At 53.0% G+C, this 12,930-nt stretch overlaps 1 protein-coding gene across 1 annotated transcript; it reads left to right on the top strand.

Moving 5' to 3' along the window:
- Positions 1–1,456: 1,456 nt before the first annotated feature.
- On the top strand, positions 1,457–8,489 carry TIMM50 (translocase of inner mitochondrial membrane 50). The gene is made up of 11 exons (XM_007491810.2): positions 1,457–1,727; positions 4,714–4,876; positions 5,102–5,133; positions 5,357–5,378; positions 5,965–6,023; positions 6,393–6,512; positions 7,176–7,280; positions 7,353–7,451; positions 7,610–7,766; positions 8,052–8,158; positions 8,301–8,489. Exons 1-11 carry the CDS (start codon positions 1,584–1,586, stop codon positions 8,400–8,402), a joined length of 1,110 nt encoding a protein of 369 aa, XP_007491872.1. The 5' UTR covers positions 1,457–1,583; the 3' UTR covers positions 8,403–8,489.
- The last annotated feature ends 4,441 nt before the right edge of the window (positions 8,490–12,930 follow it).

The following is a 12,930-nucleotide window of genomic DNA, read 5'->3' as shown; positions in this document are numbered from 1 at the left end:
TTGGCTTTTGGTGATCCCTTTGACCCGTCACCCATGACTTCCTTTCCCACATTATATAGCCCAGCCACACAGCTGCTTTGGCCTGCTGCCTCATCAGCACTTAACCACCAGGCAGTTGTGGGCTCTCTTTGTCACCCCCAGGGTCACTTCCCTTTGATCTCTTCCTTTCTACCTACAAACATGCCTGTCTCCCATTCTGAAAATGTAGCCGACCAGCAGCCACAAAATATTCTTCCATGCGTTGACCACCTGAAAAGGAAGCTGGGGACTGAGGGAAGTATGGGTGGAAGGTTTAAAGAGAGATCTGCAAAGACTAAGGATTCTTCAGCATTACTTTTAGGCTGTCAGTTGCTCCTCTGATGGTATGAGAGCAAATTACAGGTGAATAGTTTTTATTGAAGTTCCAAGGAATGGGGAGACAGTTAATTCGACATGTGACACGGTGGAGAATTTAACATCAGCTTGGTAAACAAGATGAAGGAGATGGAGGCTGACAATGTAGGCTACAGCATCCAGTCCAGAGATTCATTTGACCTTCGGACTGCAGGCATGGAGAGAGGTCAGAATACCACAAGATTATAGTCATAATTCAAAGATCCAGAAATCAATTACGTGAAATATTAGAAATTCTGGTACATGAGCACATTGCTCATAAGGGCCAGCTGTTGAATGCATCTTTAATACTTTCATGATTTGTTTATACCTGGAACCCGGCAGAAAAAACCCTGAATCTTCCTGTCCCTGCTCTCTCTGAAAGAGGCTGGTTCCCGGTTCCTCCTCTCACATTCTGGCTTCTGATCTTGTCATTCCACTAAAACTGCTCTTGCCAAAATTACCAGTGATCCCTTAGTTGTCCAATCCAGAGACCTTTTCTCAGTCCACTGGAGATTATTCTTTCTCGTCCCCCTCTCAGTTCTCCTACCTCTCTGACCACTCTGTCTCCTGGGCTCTCTTCCATACCACGTTCCCTTGGATCAGGTCCTGCCATGTCAGTCCCCCTTCCCACTCCCCACTCCATAACTCCAGTGGCCTTCAAGGCCCTTCATAACCCACTATCCCCCTTCCCATCCTCTCCCCTTCAATCCACTGGCCTCAGTTTCCTCATTTGTGAAATGCGCTGGAGAAGGAAATGGCAAAGCACTTTGGTATCTTTGCCAAAAGAATCCCCAATGTGGTCATGAGCCGAATTGTTCTCGTTTCCCACTACCTTCCCTCAGTCTTGGAAAGAAACGAAACACCACCCAGGACACCGAGCCCCTCTCGCTTCTGCTACGCGAAGCTCTTTTGACCCTCTCAGGCTTCTGTCACGGCCGGCTCCAGACTTCTGTTCCCGAGCATGCATGTGTTTGGAGGTGGAGGAAGCAGGAGGCTGAAACGGGGGAGGGGAAGAAATATAGAAAGCGGCGTCCTCTCATTGGCCGAAGCCGCCACCCTCTCCTCGGAAGGGGCGGGGGAAGACAGGCACTCTGTTACTTCGTTGGTCAAAGGCGCGCCTCGCTCCGTGCGTTCATTGGCCGACCCTGGCAAGGAGACGAGTCGAACGGGGCGGGATCTGGCGGCGGCGACTGTGGCGTCCGAGTAAGATGGCGGCCTCGGTGGCGGCGGCGGCGCTTCCTTCACGTTTGCGGGGCGGTCACTGGCTGCGGTTGCGGCCCCAGCTCAGACTCTTACCCTTGGCCAGGGCCTTGTGCGCGCGAATGGTGACCCCACCGCGCGGCCCAGGACAGGTAAGCCACTGCGCGTGCATGCGGGGAAGTGCGGTGCGAGCCCAGGTTGGGTTCTAGGCTCGCCAGGTTCTAGGTTCACTGCCCCCCGCTGGCCCCGCGCCTGCACGCGGCTGGCTCCCACGTGGGGCTCTAGATCGAACTGCTGGCCCTGCCCCTGGCGTCCCCCTCCCCCTAGGGCCCTAGTGCCCTGTCTCTCGGTGTCCCCCTTCCCCAGGATCCCTCTCCTCCCAGGGCCCTGGCGTCTTGACTCCCGGCGTCCCCTCCCCCTGGCGTTCCCCCTCTTAGAGTCACCGGTGTCCCCCTTCTTCTAGAGCCCCTGGTGCCCTGCTTTCCGGCGTCTCCCACCCCCCAGGGCCCTAGTGGCCTGGCCCCCAGCGTCTCCCTCCCCTCAGAGCCCCTGATGCCCTACATCCTGGCGTCTTTTTACCCCCAGGGCCCTGGTTACCTGACACACCCCCACCCAAGGCCTCCCAGCCTCCACCGAGGTCACACTTGTCTCTCTCCCTAGGACTCACAATTACTTACTGGGCTGGGGGCTTGGAAAGGAAGAGTTGTGTCTGTGTCAGAGAGGGTGTGCAATGGGAGGTCCCTTGTTTTTGGGTGGAAGGTGAGCTAGCCGATATAATGGCTCTGGAGGCTGGTTTGTACTAAAGTTGAGTGCAGGGTTCTGGCTGGGTTTGGGCAGGGTTGGAGAGCCTCAGAGGGAGGTCAGGGCAGAACTCTAGGGGTAGGAGGACGAGGAACTTGAAGCTTCTGCCCCAGCCATCCTGTTCTCTCTCTGCTCTGTCGCCACGGCCAGCCTGGCTCTGGAACAGCCTCAGTTACCTCATCTGGAAAATGAGGGTCTAAAAATCTCTCCAGGATGGGCGGGGCTCTGTGGAAATGAACAGGGTGAGCTGTTACTACTCTGGGGTCATGAGGGAGGGCCACAGTGCAGAGTGCTGGGCCTGGGCTCAGGGACGTCTAGCTGGGAGACCCTGGGTAAGTTACTTAACCATTTCTATCTCCGTTTCCTCATCTGTAAAATAGGGATAATAACAGCACCCGCCTACCAGGGCTGTTAGGAAAATAAAATAAGATCATGTTTGCAAAGCACAGAGTGGCGCTTGTTAGAGGTTGATATCTCTGGGTTTAGCTTAGATAAAGATCTGAGAGCCCTCCTCAGAGGTCGAATTCTCAGGATCTGTCTGAGAACGTCTGAGTGCCCTGGCCTCCACCACCTTTTAGTTTCCCATAACAAGATTGCTGACCGTTCCATGAACCCCAGATGATTCCTGGTATCCTTATCTTTTTCCAACCATTATTCTACCAGCTGCACTATCTACATTCTTGTTACACTTTCCCTTGGACCTTTCTCAGGGAGGATTGTAATTCCTGTGGTTTTTAACCTTTAAAAGATCTACCAGTCTTCAATAAACTCGAACCCATTGCCACCAGCACCTGGGTCCCTTCTGACCCCACACTGTGATTGTGACTGTGATTCTTATCTTTTCCCTTGCCCTTATCTTCAGGTGAGGTCCTTATTTCTACCTTCTTACCTGCAGAACTGGCCTCAGTCCTGCTCCCTCCCTGGGGACTTTACCAAGGCTGTTTGCATGACACCAGCTGTTGGGAGTCTTTAACTGGCCCACTGGATAGAACACGAGGCCTAGATCAGGAGGCCCTGGGTTCAAATGTGACTTCAGACACTTCTGAGCTGGGTCACTCGCCTCCCATTGCCTAACCCCTGCTGCTCCTGTGTTAGCACCAAGACTATTGATTCTAAAAAGAAGGCAAGGGTGGGGAGGAAGGGAGGAAAGAAAGAAAGAGAAATGAAAAGATAGGGAGGGAGGGAACAGTTCATGAAAATCAAACCCACATTTTCCAAGTCTTGATAGTACACATCTGCAATATCCCATCCCCCTAGGCCTCCACTTTCCAGGAGGAAAGCCAAGGCCAAGTTTCTCGGTCATCCTAATTCCTCGAGTGGTTCAGTGATGTGTTTGGTTGTTTACATGGTGGTGGCTCACCATCTTGGGCCCCTTCCTTCTGTTTCACTATAGGACTGGGCCCTTCCTGACTGTAGGGTACAGGAGGTAGAAGTGAAGGTGGGGGGGACAGCCTTGCACACTCCCTTCTCTATCCTTAATGGGTTTCCAGGGGGTTTTTTGTTTTGTTTGGCAAAACATGACCTTTGACCTGTTTTGGTGTCCTTTTTGTCAGTGACCTCCTTGGAGGATGGGCCTGGTACTGCCACCTTTGGACCAAAGAAAATCTTTTTTTTTTTTTAAGCAAATTTTCTGGATGAATTAGACAAATTCAAGGGCTGTGATTATTGAGCTTGGGGTCCCAGGGATCCAGATCTCTCCTCTGCCCTCTACCGCTCCCTGCAGGACAGTGAGAGTGCCGGACTTGGAGTTAGGGACCTGAGTTTGAATTTGGGGTGGGGTGAGCAAGTCAGACTCTTGATCTGAGATTCCCAGGAGGCAGCATTCTGGTCTCTGACCCTTCCAGTTCCATCAGGCACCAGCCAAATCAGCCAGCTTTCTTGAGGGGTGGAAGGAGGACTGGGTCTCCCTACATCAATCACCCAGGCTGGACCCTGTCTACACCCCTCTGTGGGCTGGTCAAATGGGAGTCAGAACAAGTGAGCCACCATTCCTGCCTTTTCTGTCATTTTTCTGAACAACGCCACCCCAAAACCCCAAGCCTCTGACCCCTAATATTTGTTGAATGTGATTGAGATTGAATAGCTCCCAGTTTTCTTTCCCAGATCCCCATCATTCCATTGGCTGGGGGGCTGTGAATCTGTCTCCAGAGGCCTCTGAACCCCTAGTCTGAGCCTCTTTTGGGGACTCACTTTTTCTGAGTTAGTGCATAGTTGTCTGCATGTTGGCTCCCCCAGAAGACTGGGCTCTCTGGCGCACAGTAGGCGCCTAAATAAACGCCCTCCAGGTCTGAGCCAGCTGGGTGCTGAGCTGACTGAGCCTGGGCCTGTCTTCTGCAGAGCCAGATGCAGGACCTGCCCTTGCCCACACATCGAAAGCAGCAGCAGCAGCACCAACAGCAGCAGCAGCAGCAGCAGGGCCCCAGCTATGCCAAGAAGCTGGCCATGTGGGTGGCGGGGCTCCTCGGGGCTGGGGGGACCGTCAGCGTCATCTATGTCTTTGGTAAGACCCCCGGACGGGCTCCTTCCTTGGCCCCCAGCCTTTCCCGTGGGGGAGGGGGACTCTGCTATGGCCTTTTCCTTCCCTCTCCGGGTGGGCTAGAAGGAGGGACTCCAGCTCCGATTCCCCCAAGGGAGGCAGGTGCCCGGCTCCCAGCCCAGCTCCCTTAAGGACCTGGAGGGGAGGAGCCCCAGGGGTCTCTTGACTCCCCCTGTCTCTCTGTCTCAGGAAACAACTCTGTGGATGAGAACGGCATGAAGGTAAGTGGGGGCTGCCAGGTGTCAGGGCCGCCCCTCCCCAGGCTTTGAAGTGCCCCTCCTCGGCCCACCTCCTCCACCCGGAGGTGCTAGGCCCCTCCGCCCACCTCCTCCAGGCCCCTTTGATGTCTTCTCCCCAGGGGGAGGAGGGGAGCAGCAGTGGGAGGAGGGGGACAGGCTCTGGCTCTTGGGGGTTCTCCTCACCCAGCTCTGTGTCTCTCCTCAGATTCCAGATGAGTTTGACAATGGTGAGTGTCCTTGGGTGGGAGGAGCTTGGGCCCTGGTCCGGCAGGTCCGTGCCCCTCCCCCAGCCCATCTGGTAGCTGAGCCCCTCCCCGCTGGCGTCGGGGCAGACAAAGGGCCCCTCCTCTTGTTGGGGGGCCTCTGGAAGGAGCAGATGGCCAAGGCAAGCCTGGGGGGGGAGGGGAGGGGCTGGCCACATGCCTTCTCTGCCTTTTCTCGGCCCGCTGGGGCTTAAGGAATCTTCCCCATTGAAGACGCAGCGTCTCCCCTCAGCCCCCAGGCCCCCATAGGCCCAGGTGTCTGATATTCTCCCCCCTTCTCCATGTAGGCCTCGGGGCCCTGTCCGGAGTAGAGGTATCCAAGACTGCCCATTCAGGCCTCCTATCTATGGGGACTCTCTGGTCTCCTGAAGGGGGCAGACCCCAGCTGGGGTTTGAATCCTACCAACTCTTAGAGCAGGGGATGGGTATTACCAGTGCCTGGTTCCTGCTGGGTGGGTTTGGTACCCAGTTTCTATGGGGTAGAGAATAGGGAGACCAGTGGGGCTTCCTGGGGCTGGAAGACAGCTCTTTTCCCCTATTTCCCCCTCAGATCCTGTGTTGATTCAGCAGCTTCGTCGAACATACAAGTATTTTAAGGATTATCGACAGGTGGGATGGTACCCAGGTTTCTTTTCTAGACTCCCAACCCCTCCAAACCCTAGAGCTGTCTCTGAAGACTCTTCCACATTCTTCCTCTCCATGGTCCTTTGGCTACTGCCCTCAGTCTCCCGTTTCCAGCTTCTCTGACCCGTGGAGCCCCCTTAGAAGCCTCCCAGGAGCCACAGTTATAGGGATTCCCCCCAGATTCCTTCCTGCCCTGATGTGCTAGCAAATCTTCCTGTAGTCCTCATCCCCATCTCCATACCCAGAGATGCCTTCCCAGCCCTGTGAAGATGCCCTCAGAATTAGTCTTCTCTTAGGCAGCCCCAAATATCTCAGCCCCGCCCTGACCTCCCAGTGACTCCCCCCCTTTCACAGATGATCATTGAGCCCACCAGTCCCTGCCTCCTCCCAGACCCTCTTCAGGAGCCATATTACCAACCCCCGTATACACTTGTCCTGGAACTGACGGGTGTCCTGCTGCACCCCGAGTGGTCGGTGCGTTGGGGTGAGGGGGCCCAGAATGGTATATTTGGGAAAGGAGGAGGAGTGAGTGGTGGGGTCTGGGAGACTGCAGTTGTGGAGAAAAATTAGAGTGCCCGAGGCCTGGGGGACATCTGGTTTTGGGGGGGGGGTACCAAGATTCTTGAAGGGGATGGGCTCTCTCAGTGGGCTGTCTCCAAGATAGGGGGATGCCTTTGGGGTGAGGTACCTCTGAGGTCTTGGCTGCCACATGTCTTAAGGTCCAAGAGGCTTAGGACCAAAGAGGTCCTACAGGTGGGGGAGCAGCCAGTGGGGGTGGGGATGGGCAGGACAAATCTCAAAGGCTGTTGACCAAGAAGTAGCCAAGCAGTCTGTGACTCAGTAAGCACCTACTATGTGCTGAGGGCCCAAGTACTTAGGGTCCATATTAGGGCCAGAGAGGCTGCACTACTGAAATTTTAGGTCCTTTAAGAGTCCCAGAGGGGACCTTGCAGTAGACCCGCCTGAAACAGGAGCTGTCCAGTTTGAGGACTGAGAGAAGCTTTGGATAGGTGCCATCTTATTATCTGGCCTCTCTTAATTTCCGTTGGGGCCCCCAGGGTAGTGTGAGTGTTGGGCCTTTAGGACCCCGGCGTCTCTCTCACTTCCTGACATCCCCTTCCCTCTGTTCCCCCACAGCTGGCCACAGGTTGGCGGTTCAAGAAGCGTCCCGGCATCGAGACCCTCTTTCAGCAGCTGGCCCCTCTCTATGAGATCGTCATCTTCACCTCTGAGACCGGCATGGTTAGGCAGGGCCCCGGGGGCAGGGGGGGAGGGTAGCCCCTCTCAGGTGCTCACCCCTGTGTTCCTTCCCAGACAGCATTTCCCCTCATCGACAGTGTGGACCCTCATGGCTTCATCTCCTACCGCCTCTTTCGGGATGCTACCCGCTACATGGATGGGCACCATATCAAGGTAACCGCCGGGACCAGAAGGGCCTGGCCTCTCGAAGTGAGGCTTGGGCTGGCGCTGGGCCACGATAGAGGCTGGAGGCACCTCAGAGTGGGGGTGGGAAAGTGTCTGTCCCCATCCGTTTGTCCATCCTCCAGTGAGTTCTCCCTCACCTCTCCCAGGACATCTCGTGCCTCAACAGAGACCCTGCACGAGTGGTAGTGGTGGACTGTAAGAAGGAGGCTTTCCGGCTTCAGCCTAACAATGGTGTGGCCCTGCGACCCTGGGATGGGAACTCTGATGACCGAACTCTGCTCGACTTGTCTGCCTTCCTCAAGAGTGAGCTGCCCTCTGTTTTCTCCATCAGGCCTTGCACCTGGGCCCCCAGACCTTAGATCCTGACCTCCAGCCCCGCGGAGGGGCCCAAGGGTTCAGTGGAAGGACGGGAATGGGAGTTACATGACCTGCCTTCCAGGCCCGACTCCGTCACGCCTCTCGTTGCCTCAGTTTCCTCCTCTGCAGACTAAGATGCCCCCTTCTAGCACTAAACCTCTGATTCTTGGTCCTCCCACCTTCCTAAGCTCCTAGAAGCCTGACCCTGTCCTCCCTCTTCCCTCCCCGCAGCCATTGCCCTGAATAGGGTGGAGGATGTCCGGACCGTCTTAGAGAACTACGCGCTAGAAGAAGACCCGCTGGAGGCCTTCCGACAGCGGCAGTCTCGCCTGGAACAGGTCTGTGGCTGGAGGTGAAGCCTCTGGGGGTGGAGATACAGGGAGGAGGAAGCCCAGAGGACTTCAGGAAGGAAGGAGTTGGGGGAGGGGAGCCCCTTTCTTCAAGTGATGCTTGTCTGAGGGTGTTCTCCCCCACCTCCAGGAGGAGCAACAGCGCATGGCTGACCTCGCCAAGACCACCAAACAGAGCCTTTTCTTTAGTTCTCTCACCAGCCGCCTCTGGCCCCGATCCAAACAGCCCTGACTCCCTTCTTCCGTCCCTGGCCCTGGGGGCCTCTCTGGCCCAGGCCCCCAGGGCCATGGTCAACCTGACAATAAAGTCTGTCCTGGAGCTGCCTGGTGCGGAGATTTCTCGTTGTCCACGGTTTGGGGTGGGGTGGGGGGTGGGGTGTCGGGCTCAGGGTGCTCTTGGCCAGGAGCTGTGGCATCTCAGCTTACCTCAGCCATTGGTGTGCTGGTGGTCAAATTCCTTCTTTTCTTGACCTGTTTTTCCCTCTCTAGTTGGCCCTTCCCGGGCCCCCTTGGGTCCTTTCCAGCTTGGAGCCTCACCAATTCTGTCCAGTGAAGCTTTCTCACCTTTTCTGGGCAGCCATTGCTCTAAGGCTCTGGGGCTTTTCTTGGGATAATGTTTTTAGAAGCATTCCATAAACTCCCTACAACGGAGACCAATCACAATAAAATTCACCTATCAACAAAAGATTCCCAGATCCCAGGCTAAGAACTGTGCTATAGAGAGCTAACCAAGTCAGCTGGCTGCCTCTTGGGCTTCCTGCGGGGGTGGTGCTGGCAGCCCGGAGCACAAAGGATGTTGGGGAGACAGGAAGAAGCAGAAAGTGGACTCTGGTTCTAGGCATGCCAGCTGTGTTGGGGAGAAAAAGGAATTAGGGGGGAGAAGCTTGGCCAGAGGAGGCCCAGTTACCTCTGCAGATGAAATGGTTTACCTCTAGGCCAGCAGGATGCCAAAGGAACCGACCCACAAAAAACTGACTTTGCTCTATCTTACTAACAACCCTGGCAGGAGGCAGGAAGGTTCCATTAACTATCTGAGAATTCACCTTTGAAGGCCTTGCATGAAAACACCTGACAAACACAGCTTTAGTAACATCTTTGCCAGGTGATCTTGGACAAATCACTTAACCTCTTCAACTGTAAGATGGGGATGGGGCAGCTAGGTGGCACAGAGACAGTGCCAGGCCTGGAGTCGGACCTGAATTCAAATTTAGCCTCAGACACTGCCTAGTTGTGTGACTCTGGCCAAGTCATCTTACTATGTTGACCTCAGTTTCTTCATCTATAAAATGAACCGGAGAAGGAAATGGCAACCACTCCAGTGTCTTTACCAAGAAAACCCCAAATAGGTTGGACGTGGCTAAAATGACTAAACAACAAAAGATCATAACAGCACAAGTCAATGCTTAATAAATGTTTATTCTCTGCCCTTGTGGTTGGGCATCTGAAGCCATATAATGTAAATAACAATAGTGAATTTTGTAGGTGTGGAATGTTTTTTAAGCCTTTTTTTTAACCCCTTCCATCTTAGACTCAATATTGTGTATTGTTTCTAAGGCAGAAGAATGGTAAGGACCAGGCAAAGGGCATTAAGTGACTTGTCCAGGGTCACGCAGCTGGGAAGTGTCTGAGGCCGTATTTGAACCCAAGACCTCCCATCTCTGGGCCGACTTTCGATCCATAGCTCTCCCCAGAGGTTTAGTATTTTACCTATTTGGCAAAGGGTTACTTTATATAAGTAGATAATAGTCACAAGGTTCATATGTTGGAGGGGCTGAGGGAAGATGGCCACCCTATGGTTCTTTGTGGAGATGTGAGGTAGTACCACCATTCTGGAAAACCTTTGGCAACAATGCTAGGAAAATGGTTCTTTATGTCCCTTGGATCCAGTAATCCCACATTTGGACATATTCCCGTGGAAGGAGGACAAAGACATCCACACAGAAGGTTTAGAGCAGCACTTTGGGGTAGCCAAGAAACTAGAAACAGTGGGTGGATGTTGATCAATGAGGAATGACTGAGCATATTGTGGTAAATAGGACCATAGATTGGAGCCGCTCAAGTACAGCCCTCACGTCCCCAATTTTACAGTAGGAACAGTAATGGGGAGAAAGGTTTAGTTCAGAGATCTCAGGGTCACTGCTTGGCAATATCTGAGGCAGGATTTGAAGTCAGATGCCCACGACTCCAAAGTCCAGGGCCAGGTATATCTACATGGGAATGGTGTGCCATCAGGAATGTCAGAAACCCAGGAAAATGGGTAGAATCTGAGGCAAGAGCTGACTAATTGAGCTAGACCAAGTCAGTGCCCTGAAGCAGCTCACATTCTATTGAGGGTTCCCTGTTCACAGATAAGTATATAGAGTCAGTCTACAAAAAGGAAATCTTTAGTAATGGGAAAAGTTGAAGAAAGTGACCCAAGACTTGAAGGATATGGGGATTTCAGAAGGCTAAGGTGGAGAGGGAACGCTTTCTGGCATGAAATGAGATTTGTGTAAAGGGAATAGCAACTGAGTCAGCCTGGCTAGAGTATGTTGGAGTTGGAGAATGGGGAGGAGTAATGTGGGACCATCCAGAAAAGATGGGCTGAAATCAACTTATAAACTTATAAAGAATATTGGATCAAAAAAGGAAATTATAGTTCGCCCTAAGGCAGGAGAAAAGCCCTGAAGATTCTTGTGATGCTCCTGGGTTTGTACCTCAAAAAGGATAATAATGAGAAATGTTTGTACACACTCATAGCTGTGCTCTTTGTGGTGGCAAAAAATCGGAAACTGAGGGGGTCCCTCAACTGGGGAATGGCTGAAGAATTGTGGTAAATGATGGTGATGGAATACTATTATGCTGTAAGGAATGATGAACTGCTTGATTTCTATATGAACTGGAAGAACCTCAGTGAACTGATACAGAGTGAAATGAGCAGAACCGGAAGAACATTGTACACAGAAAGTGAAACACTGTGGAACAATCCAATGTAGTGGACTTCTCTACTTAGCAGCAATGCAATGATCCAGGACATTCCAGAGGGACTTGTGAAAAAGAATGCTGTCCACATCCAGAGAAAGAACTGTGGGAGCGGAAACACAGAAGAAAATCATAAGGCATCTCTTATTTATATGAGTATGCGATTGGGGTTTTGGCTTTAAAAGATTGTTCTAATGCAAAAATGACTACTAGGGAAATAGATGCCAAGTGATAACATTTGTATAACCTAGTGGAATTGCTTGTCAGCTAAGTGGGGGTGGGTGGGAAGGAAGAGGGGAGGGAAATAAAATGATTCATGTAAACATGGAAAATATTTTTTACAACATTTTAAATGAGAAAAAAAAAAGATTCTTGTGATGGTCAGACCTGGACTTTTAAGACTATATTAGGCATCTCTGTGGAAGAAGAGACTGGTATTTTCCCTTTGCTTATCACACGGAGCTTGGCATATAGTTGGTGCTTAATAAATGCTCATGGAACCAGTTAACTTACCTTCGAAGGTCCTAGCTTTAGAGCCATGAGTTTAAACATGATGAGGTTTAAAGGAAATGAGGCATAGATGGGATCACCAGATCTGTCTGGCCTAACGGTACTTTGTGCTGGAGAGAATCCTGGGGATGGAAGGAAATCTGATAATGACAGTGATGTGGAAAAGAAGACATAAAGATAGCCAAGGACTGAACTGAGAAGAAAAGGCCTGAGATGAGAGAGAAAATGTAGAGATGACAAATAGAGGATGAATATGGAGAGAAATTTAGGGACCAAGAGACCTAGAGCAACAAGTGGAGACATTTGAAAGGAGGAATCCAGAGTTAGAGGCTGTGGCAGTGGTCCCAGGGAACTGGGAATGTTTGACTGAGGAATGATGGGTGGTGGTGGTGGTGGTGGTGGTGGGATGTGGTGGCTGTTCTCCAGCATCTGCCAGGCTGCCATGGGGGGAGAGTTAATAAGGATCCAGAGAGCTGAACTGGGGCCATTTGGAGGATTCCACAGGAGACGTATTTCAGCTCCCCCTAAGAAAGGGCTTCTTGACTGGACGTGAGGCAAGAGGCTGCCTGGAGAGGTAGAGAGCTCCCTGTTGCTGGAGGCATTTGAGCAACTAAAAGGCCAGTTCCCTATTAGAGCTAGACATAGGACCAGATGGCCCCAAACATTCTGCTGAGACCCTGGGATGCTGAGTGTATAGCGATGGGCATGGAGGAGGGAAGAGAATTTGGAAAGCGAGGCTCATGGGGTTGGTGTCCCTGCCTAAGGAGGCTGAGCTCAGCTAGGAAGATTGGGGGCTGGCCAGCGGGTGCCCAGGTGCCTGCCAGTGTCAGGCTACAGAGACATTTCCTGTCCATTTGCCGCTCACACCTCCCCTGGAGCAAATGGAGACGACCCCTCCCCCAGCCATAAAGCCTGAGGGGAGAAGCCCAAAGACGGGAGGGGGGCCTCCGGGAAAGGAAGGGGCTGGCTGGGCTTGGGCGGCCTGGAAGGCAGATGGCCGGATTTACATACAGCTGGTAAGCCCCAGCCTGGTGGCAGGCTGGCCTCAGAGGCTCCGCTCCGCGCCGCCCGCCCCCCGCCCCCCCAAGCCGAATGACTGGCACTGGGACTGTGGCCGCCCGGCGTGGAGGGCTTTGAGGTAGGGGTCGGCCAAGAGCAAACACTGACAAACAATGCGCCCCCACGCAAACGTCCCCAGCCACAAACGGACGCGTTTGCTACTCCCCCTTCCCCCCCCAGCTACAAACAAAGACACAATCACTGTCAAGACTCCGAGGGCCCCTGGGAGG

The sequence above is a fragment of the Monodelphis domestica genome, chromosome 4 (genome assembly GCF_027887165.1).
Source record: "Monodelphis domestica isolate mMonDom1 chromosome 4, mMonDom1.pri, whole genome shotgun sequence".
NCBI lineage: Eukaryota > Metazoa > Chordata > Mammalia > Didelphimorphia > Didelphidae > Monodelphis > Monodelphis domestica.
The sequence above is the reverse complement of the archived record's forward strand: the minus strand, read 5'-3'. Positions and strand labels throughout refer to the sequence as shown.

What these genes read in the sequence shown, in the direction of transcription:
- TIMM50 (XM_007491810.2), top strand. Translation starts at nt 1,584, where the DNA reads ATGGCGGCCTCGGTGGCGGCGGCGGCGCTTCCTTCACGTTTGCGGGGC. An exon ending in TCCAGATGAGTTTGACAATG is followed by an intron (nt 5,379 to 5,964) that starts GTGAGTGTCCTT and finishes TTTCCCCCTCAG; the next exon opens with ATCCTGTGTTGATTCAGCAG. An exon ending in TGGATGGGCACCATATCAAG is followed by an intron (nt 7,452 to 7,609) that starts GTAACCGCCGGG and finishes CACCTCTCCCAG; the next exon opens with GACATCTCGTGCCTCAACAG.